The sequence below is a fragment of the Hoplias malabaricus genome, chromosome X1 (assembly GCF_029633855.1).
Source record: "Hoplias malabaricus isolate fHopMal1 chromosome X1, fHopMal1.hap1, whole genome shotgun sequence".
NCBI classification, from domain to species: Eukaryota; Metazoa; Chordata; class Actinopteri; order Characiformes; family Erythrinidae; genus Hoplias; species Hoplias malabaricus.
The window spans coordinates 3,172,440-3,196,032 of NC_089818.1; the positions used below are offsets into that span (position 1 = coordinate 3,172,440).

The following is a 23,593-nucleotide window of genomic DNA, read 5'->3' on the forward strand; positions in this document are numbered from 1 at the left end:
GCGCAGTGTTGTACCTGGCGGCTCCATTTTGGTGGCGAAGCTGTTAGCTTTAGCTTTAGCTTTTAGCGGTGGGCGGGAAAGGAGCCGCATTATGAGGATTTTAAAACATATTCTAGATACAACAGCGAGGATATAAGGTGTAAAGACATAGAGGATGGTAACGGGTTTGAATATTGGACGGTGACTTGGTGTTTGTGAGGAATATTCCTGTAAAACCCCAAGTGACCGGCTCGGAGCACCGTTATAGGAGTTAATTTTACTGTGATTGTGTTTGTTGTTTATTAAAAGACAAATATCATATTAAGTGTGCTTTACAGTCACTCTAAAGGTGAGGATCCGTCCCCAGTTGAGCACAAATGGACGGTGAAGATGAAGCCTTTTCAGGGAGTCATTCAGGTAGCGTTTATTTTAATGGCTTTGTCACGAAACTGGAGAAAATGTGCTTTAGTTCCACTTTGTAAATGCATTGTCTCTGTGTATTTTATATAAACTTCACTATAAATCTCTTCACTACACGGGCTTTCACTGCTGAGTGAAGCCGATGTTAAAGTCTTAACGTTCAATTTCAGTGTTCACGTGTTTTGTTATTTTACTGATGGAAAAAGGGGTTTGGTTACAGCATTATAACAGTTATAACTGATTATACACTAGCTGCATGGCCAAACAAAAGGGCGAACACACTAAAAACTGATTTGCCATTTAATCAGTTTCACATTCCATATTAATTTCACTGTGTAGTTGTTGGCTGGATATTAATAGTTTGTTGGCTATTCTCAGTCCAGCAGTGACACTGAAGTTTTTAAAAACTCCAGCAGCAGAGGTGTCTAATCCAGTCTTACACACAATTTACCAAGTCAGTGCCACTACAGTACTGAGAATAATCCACCACCCAAATAAAAGCAACTGTGCTGTGGTCTTATGGAGTACTGACTGGGGAAGAACAGGCTGAAAGGGAGAGTTGTATTAAAATTCAAAGTGAAATGGTTTATTGTAGAGAAGCTTACAGACTGATTTCATTATAGTGGTCACGATGGAATCAGGAGGTATATAAAATGCTAACTGTTCTGTTGGGTGAATAACTGGCATTTTTTTTTAGATAAATTAATAGTCAGACTCAATACACTGTTATTAGGAACATTTAAAAGTATGTTTCTTTGTTACATTTTAATTAACGTTTTGGCTATTTTTATGCAGACGATGGCAGTGGGACACCTGTCCAGGATGAGATTGCACTGGGGTCAGATGCTGATGAGGAAATGAGAGGAGGATCACACCAGTCTGAGGTTCTAAAAACTATTCTTTGAGATTGGTCTCTTGGTTTTCTGTGCCTTGCAGTATATTATACATGTTTTTAAAAAATGATTGTTTGTTTGTTTATGCAGCAAATGACAGTACACACCTCTCAGATATTTAAAGTAATAAAAATCTGTTGTTAAAATGAATGCCATGTTGTTATTATAAAATGTGTTTTGAGTAAAAGCACAGAGTATGACATTGTCTTTTTTTTTTATCTTGACATTGTAAATTACATTGTCATTTGTATCCCTGGTCTACAGTAATACTTTTGGGAGGCAGGGGTTCAAGTGATACCTTTAGAACAACAAATGACTACTTGTTTTATTAAAGTGACATTAAAAGAAGAGCATATACCATCATTGGTTTAAAGCACTGCTGAGATAAAGCATCAAAAACATTGTAATGTCTTCCTCTTGTGGAGAGCTTTTAGACTGCTAAACATTGGTAAATGAGTTACAAGCCAGATCCATTAGTTGTGCTGGTACTAATAACTTTATTAATGTTTGTTTTGATATTATGCTACTCTTCTAATATTACTCTACTGTGTCTTTGCCCCAACATTCAAATCTGAGAAATTGTTACTGGCCTAATGGCTGTGTGTCTGTCTGGATTGGCAGAATGAAGGCAGTGACAGGGAAGATGCAGCGCCACGTGGAGGAGACAGTGAATCTGAACATGAGGATGGTGGCAGAGTCGGAGCCAGTGATTCAGAACCAGAACCCCGTCGTCCTGCTGACAGTAGTGAAGATGACAACGACAATGAAGGCTCATCACCCAAACGAAGGGGAAGCACTTCAGACACAGAGGAGCCACAGAAAGCTCAGGCTAGCGAATCAGATGAAGAACCGAGTAGGAGGAGGAGGAGGAGGAGCTCAGAATCTGGCAGCGAATCAGACGAAGAAAAAACTAAATTGAGAACACAGAGGGAGTCTGATGGCGAGGATCAGGAAGATGGAGAAGAGAGAAAGGAGGATGAAGAGGGGGGACAGAGGAAAGCAGTGATTAACTCAGACAGTGAGGAAGAAGAGGAGAGGAAGCCCAAAGTGGACGCTGGAAGTGATGAGGAGGAAGAACGTCATCAACGGACTCTAGCGGACAGCGATGGTGAAGATGAGGGGGAGAAGCCAGGTATGCTCATGTTGAATGCATTAAAGCATGGTAAAAAATAATGGTCACTCTGTTGTATGAGTAATCGCGTACTGTATCAGATGCTTAGGTGATTTGTTGTGTTTTGAGCGTTTTTTAAACAACACAAAATGAGCTTAACATATTATACAATGCCCTTCCATGATACAATAATACTGTAAGTAATCTGTGTCCTTAGCACAGCGAGTTTAGAATATGAGTTTATTTGATGTCCTGCAGGGATAAGAACATTTTAAAACAGTTTTGAGGAATCAGTTATGTTGAGTCTTATTCTTCACTCAGCTGCCACTGATGGTTTTTTCGTTGATTTGTGAAGCAGTAAACATCAATGAGGTATAAATGTAGTGGCCTTTATGAACACAAACATTATGCAAGGCACCTACAAATTATAATAGTGTTATACATGTATTAGATTGATATAGTTAACGTCACAGTTGCAAACCCCTTTTCTATCGCTCTTTTGCATATTTGCACAATAGTCTACTTATTTCCACCTTATCCGAGCATGGAAAACCCACTAATCATTGAGGCAATGTTCTCCACTTACCTTTATTTCTTTCTTCCCTTTCTTCTCTCCTCTCTCATTAAACACCCTGCAGTTTTTCCTCACTGTTTCACAAACCACCAGCACTCCATCTGTGAACATTGCAACATGGCTTGTCTGTATGTGTTTTATTTGAGCACACTGTCGAGTACTCTTCTATATTCTGGTGATTAATAAATATGGTTTAGTTCACACAATGAATTTTGAGGAGTAATATATTGCCTCTGGGATCTTCTCAATCATCTGATGGGGAGATTTTATGTATTGAAATCTTGACTTTATTCTTTTTTAAGTTTTAAGATGTTGGTTCAGTTAAATATTAAAGATCATGTTGATCTTTATGATCCGTATAATTTCAGTGAAGAGGAAGAAGGCCATTCTGTCTGACAGTGAGGATGATGATGAAATAAAAGGTATAGTTCTCTCAGCTCTCACTTTCTTTTGAGTACTGATATAAATATATTTGAAGTAAAGCTGTATATGTCGATATAATTAGAATAGCATTTAAATATTTATGTCATTCCCGTTGTTGCTGTGATGTGTCTCTCCAAAGCTGTGAAGAAGAGCAGGGCTGTGTCTGATGATGACTCTGACAGTGATGAAGGCTCTGAAGCTCCAGATAAAACTGTAGCAGCAAAACTGCGAGAGCTGGGCTCAGACAGTGAAGATGAAGATGACAAGATGAAGATGGACACAGGCAAAAAAGACGAGAAAACACTTTTTGGCAGTGACAGTGACTCTGATAACAATGAGGAAGAGTAAGTGAAAATGATCTAAAATTACTTCTCTCATTTTGTGTGCCTTCCTAATTTTCTTCAAGGCTTTCCCGAGTTTAAGGCTCGTTTTATAAATTTCTGCTTACTGACTGTGGTTTTTATAGGCTTTTTTTACGTGTGCGCAAAACCTTGTTTCTCTGTTCCACAGGAAAATGATTGCTGATATTTTTGGAGAGTCTGGAGATGAGGAAGGAGAAGAGTTCACGGTGAGACAGTGCAGTAACATTTAGGACAGAATTTCTGCTTTTTTAAGTGAAAGAAATTAGGCAGTTTAAAACAATTATTTGGTCATATTTTGATCATATTAAATGATTTTTTGTTGTTGTTTTAAATGTGAGAACAGGGCTTTAACCAGGAGGAGCTGGAGGGAGAGAAGCAGCAGGGTACTCCTAAAGGTCTGAAAGAAGCAGCTGATTACTCAGACTCAGATGATGACATTGACAAGGGAAAAGAGTGAGTCTTCACGTTTCACTATGGATTTTGCTAGTAATCTGTGACATGAAATTAGTGCAGACTACTCTAATATGACCCCACTCATGCATTATATCACACATGCAAATGTAGACTACGTGCGGGGAAACTTTCTCCACTGGGGGCCAAAGTTCCACACCTGGTCACAGGACAGGAAAGTTACAGATAACCAACTAATATGGGCGTAATACTCCTTCACAAACTTGTTGATGCCAGAAAGGCAGCTATTATTGCATATTTTATTTACATAACAACCAGTTATTGGACAAAATGTTTCCAACCCTGCAGTTGACAGTCACACAAATAACATATTTTTAAATGCAGAATGTAGCAGATTTATATGAGCTGTATTATACCATTAAATTAAGAGTAAAAGTTATATATGTAACCCTAAACAGCACTGAGAATAATTTTTGATCTTATCCATCAGCCCTAAATTGTGGACTTAAAAAAAGTAAATTCTGTATGTTTTTTAGCACATCGTTTATGTCTGATTTTGACATGATGCTCGCCCGTAAGAAAGCACAGAGCGGCAAACGCAAACGTCATCGAGACGGAGGGACATTCATCAGTGACGCCGATGATGTAGTTAGTGCCATGATCACTAAGATGACTGAAGCTGCGGAGGTAAGTGTGAGAGTCTGTGTGATTTTAAAATATTTCTTAAGCCCTAGAAAGCGCAGGGGGATCGGTAATTATTCGCTTATTCAAATGTGAACTATTTGGACCATTTGATTTGGCTCTTAATTTATTTTGGATCTGTTCTGTTCATTGTGGCTGGTTTCTTCTCTCTTAAGATGTTTAGTGGTTCTCAAACTTATTGCCCAAACGCAGCAGTGCCTCTGCCATTTTTGAGACCCCCACCAGAGCTATAGGCAGAAACTGATCATTGTGTGTATGTGAGTGGGGGTGCTTTTTGTAGTTTACAAAAAGTGGCATCGGCGCCTCGTCCTCCCCTTGCACTCCAGCTCCAACTCATGGACCCCACTCCGACACACAGTGCTTGCAGTGCTCAAACATGCCTCTTTTAATTTGCCTTGCTGCATGCCCCCTACAGCAGCTTGCGGGGGGCACTGGTTTAGAGTGTGTGTTAATATATATAATGTGTGTATGTATATGTGTATCTGTTTGCGCAGGAGGATCGAACACTGAACAGTCAGAAGAAGCCTGCACTAAAAAAGCTGATGCTTCTGCCCACAGTAGTGATGCATTTAAAGAAGTAAGTAGCTTTAACTTATTCGTCTCTGCATTTTTTATTTATGTGTCCTTGCAGTTCTTACGATACCTTTAATCTACAGCTATTAGTTATTTCAATAAAGATACCTGTATGTGGACTGCTGTCCATCTATTGCAGCAGAATTTATCAGCCACATTATGAAAGGGTAACGCCACTAACGAGATTTTTGATTATGCTTATTTTTGTATATACTCTATTAATTTAGTTAAAGTCACTAATTGTAGAACCACAAACTTGTGTGTTATTGTACCTGATAAATGATGAATTTATCTTAATGCACGGCAAGAGGACTATAGAAACACAGTATTAATTTCTCTTATGCATTTGTGTATTTGTTGTCCCTCAGGCAGGATCTAAAGGAGACATTTATAGACAGCGGTGTGATGACGGCAATAAAAGAATGGATCAGTCCTCTGCCAGATAAAAGCCTCCCAGCCCTGAGGATCAGAGAGGAACTGCTCAAGATCCTGCAAGAGGTGAAGTAGAATTCTGCATCATCTGATTCATTACTGCCCTGGTCCTTGTGTGGGTATGGATATATCTAAGGTGCCTTAATAACACAGTAAACATTACGTTTTGTTGTTCCTTTGTTTTGTAAAACACATTTAAAATGGTCCAACAAGGTGTGTGTGTGTGTTCTGCAGCTGCCAAGTGTCAGCCAGGAGACTCTGAAGATGAGTGGAATCGGCCGAGCTGTTATGTTCCTGTACAAACATCCCAAAGAATCTCGACCAAACAAAGACCTTGCGCTCAAGCTCATCAGTACGTACACACGCATCACAAACATTTAAATACTGTGTATCTGATGGAAAATATTAGTGCTGTACTTTAGTGTCATTTTTCTCTTTCTTTTAAAGTCCACATTATGAATCTCCAGTTTTTTCATTAATTTCAGTCTTCCTTATATAAGCACAATATGGTGTAATCGCCCCAGAAATTTTGGCTGAAAATTAACCAAATAATTTTGAACTGTATTTAAGAACATCACTGTCTGAAAGAAAGATAATTAATAGATATTGCTGTATGTGTGTGTGTGTGTGTAGATGAATGGTCTCGGCCCATCTTTGGTTTATCATCAAATTATAAGTGCATGACAAGAGAAGAAAGGCAGCAGAGAGACCTGGATCAACAGATTGCCCCCCGGAGGCGACTCAGGTACACACACACACACACACACACACACACACAGAGAGACAACTACTTAAGGATGCCCCCTAAACTACATACTACAATACTATATGCACTGTACAAGAATTTAGCTAATTGTGGCGTATGACTTTGACACAGTGTTTTCTTTGGTAGCATGCAGTATTGGATGAAACCTTAGAAAATATACATCTTTCAAACGTTTTGTTTACCTGTTGGATCTACAGTCCCTTTCCATTTTATTTGAAACCCTTGCCTTGTACTCTTGCTCTCTGGTCACTTTATATGTTTTCTGATTATGTCTCACCAAAATTGGGCTTCAGCACATGAGCTACAATCTCTAAATGTACACCAACAAGGTGAGATTTTAAGAAAGTCAGTTCTAATAAAGTGAGCAGTGAACATTTTTAGCAGAAAGCCATGTGAAAAATCACTACAGTATTCATCTCTAAAATTTCATGCCTTCATTTGCTTTTAGTTACTCCTCCATATTCTGCTTTCTTTCTGTTTCATGCTATATTTTTAACCAATGTGTATCTTCCTCTCATCCTTTTCCTCCCTATCCACCACACACACACACACACATATATACACACACACGCTGAAGTGAGCCTCAGAAGGTTGAGAGGGCAGAAGAACCCGACGTCTTTGGGCCACTCAGGTCTTGCGAGTGTGTGTTTGTGAGAGAGAGAATGTGCATGATTGTCCTGAAAGTTTTGCACGTCAGTGCTCTTCAGGTTTAATCATTCTAGAGGTGTGTGTGTGAGGAACCAAATCTTGGTGGAAGTAGGTATTAGTATTTGGATTAAGGAATGTGCATAAATATGAGAATATTAAATGAGCAATGATGGTTATTGTAGTGTAGCTATTCCATGTACCTTCAAGAACCTTGCACCATATACTCACACACTACATACTCCCTAGACTAGTGTAAACTTGCATTTGAAGTGGCTTCAAACACTGGCAGTTTTATTCTGTGACTCTAACACTCACTCACATCGTCTCTTGCTGCTTCTGAAGCTTTTTGTGTGTTTAATGCATCATTCTTACAAATGTCCTTAATTTTTTTTTTTTAAACCCTTCATTTATATTTTTATATATCTATATAATGAATATTTATTTTTTCTTAATTATTACCATCACTTTTGGTCTATTGTTCTGATATGTCTGTACAGTATATATTTACAAGTGATTTGTATTGATCTGTCTGATTTTGTATTTGTTTTGGATACCCAGTAGTTTTGGATATCTGTGCCAGTCTCGCTGTAATGTACATCATTCATAACGTGTATATACGTGCATCTAAAACAAAACTGAAAATGCTGCTGAAACAAAACAATGGTGCATGCAGCATCTTAGGAAAATCTGTAAAATTATTTGTCTAGAAACTGGATAAAAAATATTTTGCTGTGAAATTGTAGAGAGCTAATGTGGTACATTTGTGGAGGGAGGCATGTTTGTCTGGGTGCTGGTCAGATTAATTGGATGCTGACATGTTTATGGTCTTTACAGTTCAGGAGGACAGACTCCTCGAAGAGATCTGGAGAAGGTGTTGACGGGAGAAGAGAAGTGAGTATGATGCTTATACACACAGATGCAGTCACTTGTGTAGAATTGTTTATATTCTTAGTTGGCAATCCTTTACATGTGTCTCTCTCACTCTCTCTTTCTCAGAGCACTGAGGCCGGGTGATCCTGGGTTTTGTGCGCGAGCACGCGTGCCAATGCCGTCCAATAAGGACTATGTAGTCCGACCCAAATGGAATGTGGAGACAGACTCCAACCGGGTCAGTGGCAGGGACTTTGGGTACCTGTTTGTGGGGTTTGAAGAGGATCGCATAATTTAATAACAAACGATGGTTGTATAGGTTTTAAAATGGATGAGCATCAAATCCACCTCTTATATGTGCCATAAACAAATACCTCTGACAGAAATGTAGCTTTCATTTGACTTAAGTATTTGTTGTGACCTCATAGAAATTCCAGTCAGGCCATTATGTAATTGTGACAGGCCCATATTTTATTTATTTATTTAACATTTTATATTCTACAAATACTGGAGGGCCTTTAGTATAGTGAAGCGTTGATTGGGTGGTTTGGTGTAATCATTAGAGAGGCTATAAGAAAGGCATCAGCCGCCTGGAGAAGCACAAGAGACGCTTTGCTGAGCAGAGGAAGCAGCGGCGTGTTCAGGGAGCAGTGAAAATCAGCGTGGAGGGAAACCGCATGCCTCTGTAGCTCACACTGTGACCTGCAGGGGGCAGTAAGTGGCAGCATTGTGCAAGAGTGCTGCATTATGCGCTTTGTGCTGTGTGGTAAAAGTATTGAGCGGCACCCTCACTAACACAGCCTCAGGTTAAAGACGTTTTTTTAAGTGCACCATGTTAGACCCCCTGACTTTGAAGGACCCATTTCATAAATAGTTATTTGTACTGAATTTTGTGGTGTACCCGTTGTAGATATGAACATTCAGCTTGTATAATCTCCATAGAACGAACCTAAACCTAGGCTCTCCTTGTTTGGCTGGAGTGGTGTAAAGCCCCCCTGCATTTGGCTGTGAATGGGCGGAACTGTGTTCTCTGTAGTAGCTCCATCCATTGCCTCTGGGATTAGTCTGAGTTGGGTTTATGATCCACTACTAATTATCCAACATCAGTATCTGATGTCTGATGACCGTGTGGCAAAGTGCCATCAGATGTTAATAGACATTTTCCAATATATAATCGAAAGCCTTTCCAGAAAACTGGAAGCTGTTGTTGCAGCAATTCCAGATATAAACGTCTGACTAATACCCTGCAGGTGAAATGTTGATGATCTGGAGTCCCACTATATTTTGGGCACCTTGTGTACAAGAGAAATGCAGGACATGGTTCTTATGTGACCCAATATTTGGCCAGCATATTATTCAGACAGTGCATGCATTAGTGAAAGTCCAAAAGCTGTATTGTATTGGAGTGAAGATTTACTAATGGTGAATGTGTCTGGGAATGACTTTGCAAACTCAAATTTTCAGTGCAGTTTTTATTGTCCTTGCGTTAGACTGTAATGGAAAACTAAATTTCGCATGTCCCTGTGACACACAGGTGAGTCCCATTTCGTATCTTACCCCTACCCCATGTTTTGAGTGCAATCTTGCGCCTTGGAACTGAGTCACAATGGGACAACCCTGTAAGAGCCTGATACATCATCTGAGCTAAAAGGAGCAGTGCTTCAGTAGGTCTCTGATGCCATTCTGCAGCGATTTAAGAGAAGCTGGGCTTTATCATAGTTAAATTTAGGTCATTATATGCCTTCAAGTGTTAAACTATCCTGTATTATCACCCATTCTTATTTCTCTGTGATATGAAGCTAAATTCAGTTGCTTATTCTGCAGTTTTTACAGCTGCCACAGGCATTAGGATGTAATTGCTGCACCATTTAAGGTGGAACTGGAAATTACAGGAGATCAGGATACTATTGGCGATGTCTTATGCTTGGTATGATGTAAAGGGACATAATGAATTTAAAGTACATTAAAATAAGATTATACAATGGTTATCGTAGTTTTTAAAGGAGAAAATACTGACATTTGTGGCTTTCTTTGGTCACTTGCCCCACCATCTTGCCGCTGATTCACAAGGCATTTATAGCCCCTAGTTTGAATAGTGTGCCCCTGAAAAATATCAGCCCTACCCCTCTTTCCCAAAAGGAATTGGGACACTCTTACCCCTGTGCAAACCGGAAGGGCAGAGCTGATTGGTAGGAATAAGGGGTGAAATGGGACTCACCCGACGTGTAAACGTCTGTGATACAGGCATGTGAATTGGTTGTGTGTGTGTGTTGTTTGGGATTACTCATCCGAATGTCAAAGTTGGATTAAATATTTCTCACGGATTATAACCGTATCTGATTGTATTGCTGTATCGTGTTTAATTGTGTTGCCCTCTGTTGTTCCTCCTCTTTTGCAGGGTCCTGTGAGGAAGAGTTTATCTCGTGTAGATAAACAGATGCGACGTTTTGCAGATATTCGCCGCTTGACGAAGCCTGGCCATGCTGTGAAGATCAGTGTGGAGGGAAACCGCATGCCCCTGTGATCCCTGCACCTGGTTCGCCCTCCCTCTCTTTTCTCTTCATCTTTTTTTTTGTTTGTTTTTCTATAATGATGCAGGTGCAAATGTATGATGCTGCTGTAGGAGCGTTATTATGTGGAGATTTTCCAGGGCGGTTGGAGATAAAGGACTGTAAAATAGCAAACACATTCTTATGAGGGATTTGGGGAAAATGTGCATATTCTGTCCTGAGTGACAGCAGTGTAACTTTGATAATAAAGTTTCCACATTCTTTGCTTTTAGTTTATTGTTCTCTCTGTGTATTATTCCCTGCATTAAATGATTATGTAGGAGCTGTGTTATTAAAACAAAGTATCAAAGGAATAAATCAGTTCTTTCTTTATACCTGTAATTCACAATGATTTATCAATGAGAATTAAGAACACAGTCCACAAGTTATAAGAACATAAAACACGCGAAATGTAGCAGAAGTATTAGAACAACAGAGTTGTATGGAATTTCAAAAAGTCAAATAAGTGAGTCTCATGGTCATAAGGGCACTGGAATAATTCTACATTTAAAAACCTACAGTGTTTTTAGAAAACAATGTTAGAGCAAGTTCTTCTCGACCTGGATCTGGAGCAGACCATTAATTTGATGCTTTTCTATGAAGATTATACAAACAAGCTCTGTGGCCACAAACTGCACTGTGAAATATGAATTCACAAACTCACTCACTATAAGCAGTTTTTTTTAGGTATAACACAGATCTCCAGCAGCAAAGTTGTGTTCATTGACCAGTAAAACAAGTGGCCACTAGATGGAGGAATAGTATTTTAGAAATTAGTCATAAACACAGTGCTGTTATCATCCTCATTATCTTCACAAAGATGAGTCTGGCTTTATAATAAAAATAATGCAAACCAGTTTTTCAATAATTTGGGGCATTTTTGGAAAAATGTAATAAAAACAATCTGATTTGTTAGTACTCTTCATTTTTATTTAATTGAAAACGTCCAGTGACCAACTTGATTGTGTTTTTTTGTGAGGTTGTGGGTTTGTTTCCCGCTCCGGGTGACTGTCTGTGAGGAGTGTGGTGTGTTCTCCCTGTGTCTGTGTGGGTTTCCTCCGGGTGACTGTCTGTGAGGAGTGTGGTGTGTTCTCCCTGTGTCTGTGTGGGTTTCTTCCGGGTGACTGTCTGTGAGGAGTGTGGTGTGTTCTCCCTGTGTCTGCGTGGGTTTCCTCCGGGTGACTGTCTGTGAGGAGTGTGGTGTGTTCTCCCTGTGTCTGCGTTGGTTTCCTCTGGGTGACTGTCTGTGAGGAGTTGGTGTGTTCTCCCTGTGTCTGTGTGGGTTTCCTCCGGGTGACTGTCTGTGAGGAGTGTGGTGTGTTCTCCCTGTGTCTGTGTGGGTTTCTTCCGGGTGACTGTCTGTGAGGAGTGTGGTGTGTTCTCCCTGTGTCTGCGTGGGTTTCCTCCGGGTGACTGTCTGTGAGGAGTGTGGCGTGTTCTCCCTGTGTCTGTATGGGTTTCCTCCGGGTGCTCCGGTTTCCTCCCACAGTCCAAAAACACACGTTGGTAGGCGGATTGGCTACTCAAAGTCCGTAAGTGTTAGTGTGTAGGACTGGTGCCCACTCCAGGGTGTGTTGCCGCCTTGCGCCAAATGATTCCAGGTAGGCTCTGGACCCACGGCGACCCTGAACTGGATAAGGGTTACATATAATGAATGAATGAATGAATGTTTGTGCATGGTAAATGTGAGTGCACCGCCACCTGCTGGTCAACATGGTTAATTAATTGTCTCCAGTTGTGATGGTGTTCTCATTTTCCTGTGAATGAACATTTAACACTGATCAAGTAAAGGATTTTACGAGTTTGTTAGAAAATAATGCGCAAATATTTTTGCCAAGCAATTATTAATTCAACTTTTAACTGCTCAATTTAAGGGCGGCACGGTGGCGCAGCAGGTAGTGTCGCAGTCACACAGCTCCAGGGGCCTGGAGGTTGTGGGTTCGATTCCAGCTCCGGGTGACTGTCTGTGAGGAGTTGGTGTGTTCTCCCCGTGTCCGCGTGGGTTTCCTCCGGGTGCTCCGGTTTCCTCCCACAGTCTAAAAACACACGTTGCAGGTGGATTGGCGACTCGAAAGTGTCCGTAGGTGTGAGTGAATGTGTGTGTGTCTGTGTTGCCCTGTGAAGGACTGGCGTCCCCTCCAGGGTGTATTCCCGCCTTGCGCCCGATGATTCCAGGTAGGCTCTGGACCCCCCCTGAATTGGATAAGCGGTTACAGATAATGGATGGATGGATGGAACTGCTCAATTTAACTGCTTCATCCTGATCAGGGTGAAGCTGGGTCTGGAGCACACCCTGGACACGGTGCCTGTCCGTCACAGGCTGTCACGCGTGCACACACAAATCACTCACATAAATTCAAATGGACAAAATGGAAACAGAAGGTAGTCTATGTTTGTCTAGAAAAGGAGTGGTATTTTTTATATTTTGTTATTCATTTCTGTGGAGTAGGAGACTTTAGCTCAGACTGAGATGAGAGTTTACCTCTCAGGGATGTGGAGACATCTCATTAAGCGTGGATCTTGTGAGTCGATACCCCACCCCCGTTCTTCTTTTAGATCCAACAGTGTCCTAACACGCCTGGCTCCTGTTAATCTGAATTCCTGGGTTATCTGGATCAGGTTTAGATTACACTGTATTAAACTCTGCAGGATGGTCCCCTCCGGCATTAAGTGAATGAAGAGGATCCTGAATCTGATGCAACTCCAGCACAATCAGCAAAGCGTCCTGTGAATCTGCAGCAAATTGTCTTTCAATTTACAGCTGAGTCTAGTGTAAAATTATACGAGAAAAGTAGCTCTCATGATATATTTGTGTTAAATACATTTTGCAGTGCTTTTGTTTCTTATATAACACACAGTTTTACATTTTCACTGTGGTGTTTATTGCCCTGTTTACAGACACCTGTTTGTCGAACACTAAAGGGGAACTAACAGGCAGTTTGTTCCCACTTTGCTGCAGTAAAAGCCTCTAGCTGTCCCAAAGGCATTGGATGGAGCTCCAACCCTTCAGAGAGTGCAGTTCCTGCTCCACAGCCCAAAGCTGAAGGGCTTTATACGCCTCTAGCCCACAACTTGGCATTGTGCACTGTAAGCTTAGGCTGATGTGTGGCTGCTCCAGCGCAGAACATAAATTTGATGCTTCTCTATGATGATTGTACACACTGGGTGCACTTCAAAGAAGCTGAATTAACTCATAGGGGTAGATTTCCAGACGCTAGGTTGGGTTCATTCTTGTCAGTTACCGCATGAGACCACTAGATGGAGTAATAGCACTTCAGAGTTCAGTCATTAACACATCTTCATAATCGTCAACTTCACCTTTACGTTTTTATAAAACCTGCTTTTATAATCCAAACCCCTTTTCAAATACGTTAGGACATTGTTTAAAATGCAATTAAAATAAGAATATTTGTGGATTATTTTATTTATTTAATAGAAAATATACAGGGTTTTGGTTCCCCATCTTCATAGTTTTTTTGTAAATTTAAAAGAAGTATAGATTGTGATGCCTTCACCACACTCCATAGTTGCGTATAAAGATCTAAAAGGAGCATCTACGTAAGGATCAGTCTGTGGAGAAACCTCACTCTGTTTTAAGTCCAGACACCACTGTTGAATGTGTGTGACCTTTGAGCCCTCAGACAGATTTGCATGAGAAACAGACATACTATGGTCATAAATATAGCTACATGGTCTCAGGGGCATTTTGGAAAGCTGCTGACACTGAACACAATCATCAACTGCATCAAGAAACGCAACATGAAGCTGTTACACAAGAGAAAGTCTGTGCAGAAACATGGTTCTTTGGGTCTTTTCCTGGAAGTTCATGGTTATTTCAGCAAGGCCCCATTCTTTCAGTTTACAACAGTTTACAGATGCTTCACTGGCCTTGCCTACAATCCAGGTCTGTACCTTATGGCTCATCTTGAAGTAGAGGATCAGACAAATGGGCAAATATTCCCCGCGCAAGACGGCAACAATTTGTATCCTCAGTTCCCAAATGATTCGCAATTAAAGTGTAATTAAAAGGATGTAAACATGCCTTTGTTTTTAATTCTGCTTACATTTTACAGGATTTATTATTATTATTATTATTATTATTACAGAGGTCTGATAATAAATCTGAAATAAATGTTCAGTGGACAGTTAAAATATATAATTTCCTCTCCATTTAAAATTGTGAGAGCTATAAACACACACAGAGAGAGAGAGAGAGAGAGAGAGAGAGAGGATGATGGTATGGGAGAGGGGGCGGGGGCTCTGTGAGTTTGGCGGTGAGGCTCGTGTTTTGCGCGCGAGACTGCGCGTGCTCCTCGTGCCGCTGTGCTGTTGGCGTTGAGTGCGCTATGCTGAGGCCGCTGTTGGCGTTGGGCTCGTTGTTGCTGTGTGTGTGCGGCGGGGCGTGCGCGGGGTTCAATGACTCGGAGCCGTTGCTGCTCGAGGGGAAATGTCTCGTGGTGTGCGACTCGAGCCCCTCCGGAGACGGCGGCGCAAGCGCGGGCGCAGCGGGCTTCGGGATCTCGGTGCGCGCGGTGGGGGCCAAGGTGGCCTTCTCCGCTGTGAGGGGAACCAACCACGAGCCCTCGGAAATGAGCAACAAGTCCATGACCATCTACTTCGACCAGGTCCGTCTCTGGCCACTCTCTCTCTCTCTCTCTCTCTCTCTCTCTCTCTCTCTCTCTCTTTGTGTGTGTGTGTGTGTGTGTGTGTGTGTTTTAATGGCCAGACGCGTTCATAATTTATTTACACTTGTCTTCAATTAAAGAAGCGTGAAAGTGTTTCTTATGAGTCTTATGCGCTTTTACGCACGGTTTTACGCGCGGTCTCTTGTCTCCTTTCTCTCTTTCTAGCTCTGTCTGTCTTTCTTTCTCATTCTCTCTCTCTCTCTCTCTCTCTCTCTCTCTCTCTCTCTCTCTCTCTCTCTCTCTCTTCCAGTCACTCTCCACTTGCAGTTCTCTATCTATCTATCTATCTATCTATCTATCCATCCACCCATCTCTATGGTTTGTGTTATGACGCTTTGTTCATTGTGTTGTTCTCCTCAGAGTGTGTTCAGTGTTGTGTGTGTGTTGTTCTGTTCAGGTCCTGGTGAACATTGGGAATCACTTTGATCTGAAGGCAAGTGTGTTTACAGCTCCTCGGAGAGGGATCTACAGCTTCAGCTTCCATGTGGTGAAGGTGTATAACAGACAGACCATTCAGGTCAGTCAGGTCATTCAGGTCACTACACACTCACCCTTTATAACAGTTACTCGTTGTGAATATTAACGAGGAATCGGAGAGAGACTATTTTGGCTGAGGATTGTTGAACACATTAAACCTTGCAACAGGAATATCTTCATCTCTTCCACTCTTTTTTTTCCCCCTCCCTCTCTGTCCCCGTTTCCCTCGCTCTCTTGTGACATTTCTTTCTCTTCTCTCTATTTTCCTTTTCATTTTGTATTGTTCTTTCACTTCCTGTTTCTGTCTTTTCCGAAAAAAATGGTCTTTCTCTCTCTTTTATTTTATATTTTATCATTTTCCCCTCTCTCCATTCTGTCTTTTCTAGTCTCTTCCTTGCTCTCACTCTTTCTCACTCTGTCTCTCTCTCAGCCATTATGTCTCGGTGCAGTTCATGTAGTTAACCCGCTCAGCCCCAGGGTCCTAACCGAGATATTCATCTTGAATTGATCTGCGTATTAATCTCACTCTTATAAACTTAAAGCTGGTGTGTTTTCCGGATTGTTAGGTGAACCTGATGCATAACGAGTACCCCATAATCTCAGCGTTTGCCGGGGATCAGGATGTGACACGAGAGGCTGCGAGTAATGGCGTTCTGCTGCACCTGGAGCGAGACGACCGGCTCTATTTGAAGCTGGAACGAGGGAATCTGATGGGAGGATGGAAATACTCCACGTTCTCTGGGTTCCTGGTTTTTCCTCTTTAGTTCCTACACTCTGGAGCAGTGGTGAATGAACCTTCAGCTGGATGTCCACTTCCCTGCACCAAAACCTCCAACTCAAAGTCACGTAGCTCTGTAGAGTTCTAGCAGTTTCCATCGCTCATGTCCAGTGAGAGCAACAGAGACGGAATGTGTCTGGTTCATATTGTTGCTGCTGAGACAAAATGTTGTATCTCCAAAATGGCAACTTAAAATCTTATTACCTCTGAATTGGAATTGGACTTTCATCTAAGAATATATGGATCATTTCTATTTGTCAATATATATATATATATCAATAAAAATTGGAGATTCAAAGTTTTGTTCAGACATTGATAATATATTTAAAATACAGTCAGTGGTTTCAGCTGGTTAGTATGCTAAATCAATTTAAAAGCTTTATCTGGACAAGAACACTGAGCTAAAATCAAGCTCAATTGTCATCAACAATACGTTTTTTAGTAGTTTTAAAAGTATATTCAGCTTTGGATCTCTTATGAATGTTGCACTTGTTGATTTATGCCGAGTCTGATTTATTTATTCTGTAAATCTGTGTCTCCTTTTGTTGAGTGGCACAGCAGGTAGAGTCGCTGTCACACTGTTCCAAGGTCCTGGGGTTGTGGGTTCAAACCCCACCTCAGGTCACTGTCTGTGAGAAGTTTGGTGTGTTCTCCCTGTGCCTGTGTGGGTTTCCTCCCAGTGCTCTGGTTCCCTTTCTCAGTCTAAAAACACACTGGTATGTGGATTGGCTACGCCAAAGTGTACAAAGACATGAATGTCTGAGAAACTGTGTGCTCCCTGATGGACTGGTGCCCTGTCCAGTGCGTGTTCTTGTTTCCCTATTCACTGCAACCCTGAATTGGATGAAGCTGTTATAGAAAATGAATGAATATTGTTGAGTATAGTCTGTTTTAAATCCTGTAAAATGTATGCTACTGCTACAGTTGACACAGCAATTAATTACATTAAACTGTGGTAAATAAGAGTTGGGTCCCAAATCTGCAGGAGAGTGGATATCGGTGGCACGGATTATTGACCACTCCTCTAGATAACATTTACGATCAGGTCCTGAGATATTCGTCCAGTCCACATTTATGTTCAGATTGACCTTCAGGGCTGGTCCAGGTAAATATTTACATCTGGAGCTTTTCTCCAGAGGGGCTTAGAGTTTTGAAGGTGAACGTGAAGTTAGGAGTCATGCCCAAGAGCTCTTATTGGAGTAGTTATCATTTAACCTCTAATCAAGTGTTCTAGATGTCACCTAACGTGGCAAATGAAACAAAACAACATTATGGACTGGGTGGATACCTCCAGTGACTGAGAATCCTATCTCCAAAACCATAACCAGAGGACTTATTCCAAAGGAATTCTTATTCTGATGTTTATCAAGATTAGAACCAGTTTGTAACATATGTTTTTTGTCTGTCTTTGGATTTAGGGGTGAATGAATCCATTTTTTCTCACCCAAGGGTCCCAAACTGTGTGTAAAGTGTCGTAAAATGTTTAAATGACAAATGCAATGTAGGCGTAGGTTATAGTTTGAAATACTTTTTTGTACACGAGCAAATTTTGCACGGATTGTGATTTGTATAGTGCTTGATGTAGACTCTATAATAGTATCATAATGTTCAGCAGTTTACCACAAACGCTTTTCTTTTAATCGCTATTCTTCCACTCACAGCAATATCTCGCATCTTTTAATCACTTGAATGTAAATATGAGAATCATGGCATAAACACAAGGAATGTAAGCATTTGATTGGGTTCTCCAGCACTCCAGTAAAGTGGAACTGCAAGGGACAGTGTAGGCAGTTCCATAAAACAAATAGCAAGCAAACTATACCGTATAATGAAAACATACTTCATTCTTTTGGCTCCTCCAGGTGAGGTTTCTAATAAAGTGGCCAAGGAGTGTAAACACGAAAGGAAAACATTCACATTTCATCTACTTCTGGAGAATAAACATCCATGGACCAACTCTCGTTCATTGTACTTTTTGTGAAATGTGTAAGAAGTAAGAAAAAAGTAAGACACCAAAATGGACTATGAGAGGTTTTGGAAGTTGAGTACAGATTATTTTTAGGAAATTATAGAAGCATTTCAGACTAAAATTCAAGCTTTAATTGCTGTTTATGTGATGGGTCTTTACAGGGGTCTACCACTTATGCCCAACGTGGGAGTTATTGAATAGGAGCATCCTGCCTCTCCCCTGCTATTGGTTGACTTTAGGCTTAAGTTAGCTGATTAAGGAGAAATCCTTCTTGGTGGAATCCCCCCCACCCCCCGGTCTTGCTTGATTGTTACTGGTCCCATTTTCCGGTTATATATATCCAGTTTTGTAAAGTTAATTATGAAAGCGATTTTCTAATCTACACAGTAACATATCCTATGAAAAGTATAAGGAACCCAATAGCATCTTTGAATGGAAATGAACTAACCGAGGGTTCTCTCTGACATTTGCACAGTGCTATACATAGTACATAGCGGCAAGAATCAAGGTTTTATTCCGATACAAACCCCCTCACTCTTTTCTTCCATTATTTTCACTGCTGAACGTGTTATTCCTGCCTCTCCAGACATGCCCACAGTGAACTGAATCTCCATGCTTTGCTGTTGTGTGTGTGAGAGAGTGAGAAACAGAAGGATGAGATAAAAGTTTTCATCTCCGACTGAGATGAAGATGGCCACAGAACTGAAAGAGCTGGACACCATGCAGGTCTCCCTGAAGCAGGAGAGCCGAACTCTGCTCGTGGAGATCTACCAGACTGCAGAGTCTCTTTTTTCATCCCCTGCAGAGTTTTAGTTCAAACTCTCCTCCTCAGGATCCACCTCCCTGTAGAGTTTAACTCTTGTTAGAAACATAGACCTGTCCCAACTGGACCACACTCTAGACCTGGTAAAGGAAAATTATTCTCTGCATCCAAGGGAGAGACATTTAGCTGGACACCGATTATTTGGATGTATGACAGTAATAAAGGACCACTGATAACTGGATTTATGTAAAAGTAAAAGTATAGTGTGTTCATAACCTACAAAAATGTACTAGACCTGGAACCCTGATCAATAATAAGGTGGAGTGATTAGCTGGATTTAGAATAATACTGGATTTGGAGTTCAATTCGTGACTACGATTAGCTGGACCTGGATGTTGCCCACTTCTACCTATTCCTAACATGTCTGCTGTGTTTTGATTACATCAGTGTGTGCATAGCATGTTTTTACACTTGGAAATAATTCAGGGTACGGAAAGAAAATACGCAAAGATTCTGGTTCTCATTGGCCAAACCAAAATGCCTTAAACACAGCAGATAAACAGTTTTCTAGTGTAAATTCCTGAATGCCTTGCATGCAAAATATCGCAGAACTCTCAAAGGAGAACATCTGAGCTTGAGACTGAGGTAGAACAGTGCAGATGGCTAAACAAATGGCTAGTCAGAGGAGAGAGGGACACTTTTATCATACCCTCCACAGAGGGAACACAATAAGCTGAGGATCCTCAGTTATGGACAGAAACACACCTGGGATTTAAAGTTAAGTTCCAGTTCTATGGTGCACTACTGCTTTGCTAAGTGATGCTATTACCGAGTGTGACAGCACAGTTGGGTTTATATTATCTTCACAACATTATCCTCTGCTAAGACTCTGGGCCTCTGAGGCTCAGAACATTTTCAGCCTGATGTTTTTACAGAGGCACGGATCGGAATCTGCATGAAAGTGAGGCAGATTATCACCATGGGCACAATTAAAAAGCGCCAGGACAGCACTCTTTCGGAGGAGAGATGCTGCTCTGGAGCCATGTGGGTGTCTAGTGTCAAAACTGCACAGTGTTTAAAAAAATGATAATTCCAACAACAGCAAAAAAGAAGGAGAAAATGACATTGTTCTCTTTATATGAGGTTATTGTGCTTAAAGCAGTAGTTATACAGTTTCTGTTAGGTGCCAAAATTAGCTTCTTTTTGCACTTGAGCTCTGAGGATGATGTCGATAAAGAGTTTATAACTCACGTGTAGCATTGTGCTAGCTTGTCTAAACCATCGCACACTTGCCTCAAAATGGGTCCTACGTTCTTCTTATTGTTTGTATAGTATGAATAAATATAGTCATACAGGGACATAAATAGTGGATTTTTCTGTGGGAATGAAGAAAATGCAGTTGTTTTACACAATCATCAGTAAGCTAATTAACTAGCTAAGCTAATTGTTATCAAAACTTTCTTTGAAACCATAAGCCTAGCACACTATAAATGTGGTTCACTGCTCATCTTTTTTTTTGTTCTTGTTGCAACAAGTTCTCAACAGTTGTAGTTAATAACATAAACTCTAATTTGAACTTAACAAATCACATGTTGTTATGGAATGTAACAACTTATCCAGTTTAGTGTTGCTGTGGGTCCAGAGCCTACTCAGAATCACTGAGTGCAAGGCAGGGACACACCCTGGAGGGGGCGCCAGTCCTTTGCAGGGTGACATCCACTCACACACTCACACCTATGGACACTTTTGAGTCGCCAATCCACCCACCAACGTGTGTTTTTGGACCGTGGGAGGAAACCCATGCACAGACAGTCACCCGGAGCGGGACTCGAACCCACAACCTCCAGGACTCTGGAGCTGTGTGACTCTGCTGCGCCACCGTGCCACCCAATTTAAAGATCTTATTATATCTAATTAATATTTATTCATGTTATATTTATTGGGTTTTTCATTAGTTCAAGTAGCAAACCTAACCAACAATGAACACCAAATAGATCCTGGTTGATATAGGGACTGTGTTCATTTAAATACATTTTTTTGTTGTTGTTTTGTTGAACAAATACTTTGGACATGTTCATTTAGCAAAAATTATAAATCAATTCTATTCTTCTGACCCTCTGATCTGTTATCATACTTTCAGAGACATATCTTCGTTCTTTCTGAGCGCTGGCTCTGGGGTCTGCTTGTGTGTCCCTGGTCTCTTTTTGGAGGTAAACATGGCCCAGAGCCCACAATCTGTCAGAATCCCTCTTCTGACCTTTCTTTTTCCTACAGATGATGAAGAGTGAGTCCATGACTCAAGCAGGACACATAACTGCTCGGTCACTAAACACAAGTCTGGCCTTTGGGGAAGAAGATGGAACCAGAATTCTTCACATAATTTGACTTGTCCCTTCTTGAAGCTGACAGCACCTTATTCCTCCTATTTGCACAGAATAGAATAATATAAGTAAACGAATATAACTGACATAAGGGCACTTTAGATTTAGGTTCATACTTGTTTCAGGGAGCAGGCAAAATAACATAGACCACTCACTACATCTGAGATTTTATAGAACACAAGAAGAATAATGACATATTCATTGCACTTTTTACCTTCCTCAAACCCTGTACCCGGACATTTTGAACAGGTAAATATATTTATTTCAATGCTGTCTCTGTCAGTGTAGTATGGTCTCTGCCATTTTTCTGTCCTCTGCCTTGTTTGGTGTCTCCTGAGTCTTAATGGGTTTGATCAGGTGTGAGATGACTCAAGTGGAAGAGTGTGTTAGTGTTGGTGAGCTGGAGAAGCAATGGGAGAGAAGGGTCCTGCTGAGCTAATGAATGTTCCTGAGCTCTGAGGGTAGCTTTTTTTTTCACTCTCTCTCTCTCTCTCTCTCTCTCTCTCTCTCTCTCTCTCTCTCTCTCTCTCTCTCTCACACACACACACACACACACACACAGCCATACACTCTCAGAAAAAAGGTATAGTAGAGGTACATTATTGGTCACTAAAGGCCCAAACTGTGTAAATGTACCTTTAAAGGTACAGCAGTGGTGTTAAAGTCCCATTGAGCTCCCTAAAGGTTCATTACATTTCTTCTCCAGAAGGAGGAGAATATTTTTAAGATTTATAAGTCTTGGAGCTGAAATAAGGGCGTTTGAAATCAACACAATTTAAAAAACTCCAATTATAATAGAATAAGGTGCAGTTGATGCCTGATTAAAGGTACTGAATTTGTACCCTTGAGGGTACCACCACAGAGACAGGTAAATGTATCACCATAATGATTCATGATAATGATATTTTCTGACAGAGTACATACACACAGAAACAGAGACACACATACACTCTATGGCAAAAATAGTGGGACAACATGCATTACATCTACAGGAGCTTTTATGACATCCCATTCTAAATCCACAGGCATTAATATGAAGTCTATTTCATATTGAAGAGCATTTGTGAGATCAACTACTAATTTTGGAATAGAGGGCATGGCCCACAATCTCCATTCTCAACCTCATCAAATAACCTTTCGAATGAAGTCAGTCATGTTCTTCTACACCGTACTTACTCAGCCATGATTTTATGGACCTTGCTTTGTGCACTGGGGCACAGTGATGTTGGAACATTACGTATTAAGGTTAAGATTTCTCTGGACTGAAATTAAGGGGTCTTGAAAAGCACATGAAAAACAACCTCATAGCAACCCCTCCACCAAACTAGTGGAACATCTAGGAGAGAAAATATTTCATGAGTTGACTTGCAATAGTGGCATTTATTAACAGCACCAAGCTTGATTTTACACACTGATTTTAGTGATTAGGTGTGTCCCAATACTTTTGTCCACATAGTTACTCACACACACACGCATGTAAGTGACTCACTTATCACACACACTCCATGATCCTTACACATACTTCACATTCATCACACTACACATTCATCACACTTTTTTTTATCTAACACCCAATAATAGTAGGAAATTGCTATTTTTTATGACTTTATTAAAATACATTTCGGTAGAAGCTCTCTCACTTTGCATTTCTGCTAGTGGTTTTATTGTGTGTTTGTGTATGTGTGTGTATTCATCTGAGCACCTGCATGCCCTAGGTCTTGGTTTTGTGTGTGTGTGTGTGTGTGTGTGTGTGTTCAGATAGTTGATAGCAGCTTCTCTCTCTTCTCTCGTCTGGGTCTCTTTGAAGTCTGTTCCCTGTGCTGGAGC

The 23,593-nt window shown here is 40.9% G+C and overlaps 2 protein-coding genes across 2 annotated transcripts; both read left to right on the forward strand.

The window, feature by feature from the left end:
* Window positions 1-18: 18 nt before the first annotated feature.
* On the forward strand, window positions 19-11,047 carry LOC136675621 (protein IWS1 homolog). The gene is made up of 15 exons (XM_066652267.1): window positions 19-396; window positions 1,195-1,283; window positions 1,914-2,424; window positions 3,346-3,399; window positions 3,540-3,744; window positions 3,911-3,968; window positions 4,106-4,215; window positions 4,710-4,860; window positions 5,370-5,452; window positions 5,817-5,946; window positions 6,115-6,232; window positions 6,514-6,625; window positions 8,129-8,185; window positions 8,291-8,402; window positions 10,563-11,047. Exons 1-15 carry the CDS (start codon window positions 357-359, stop codon window positions 10,686-10,688), a joined length of 1,956 nt encoding a protein of 651 aa, XP_066508364.1. The 5' UTR covers window positions 19-356; the 3' UTR covers window positions 10,689-11,047.
* Window positions 11,048-15,033: 3,986 nt separating this feature from the next.
* LOC136675941 (cerebellin-2-like) lies at window positions 15,034-16,961 on the forward strand. The gene is made up of 3 exons (XM_066652761.1): window positions 15,034-15,338; window positions 15,796-15,915; window positions 16,442-16,961. Exons 1-3 carry the CDS (start codon window positions 15,060-15,062, stop codon window positions 16,637-16,639), a joined length of 597 nt encoding a protein of 198 aa, XP_066508858.1. The 5' UTR covers window positions 15,034-15,059; the 3' UTR covers window positions 16,640-16,961.
* The last annotated feature ends 6,632 nt before the right edge of the window (window positions 16,962-23,593 follow it).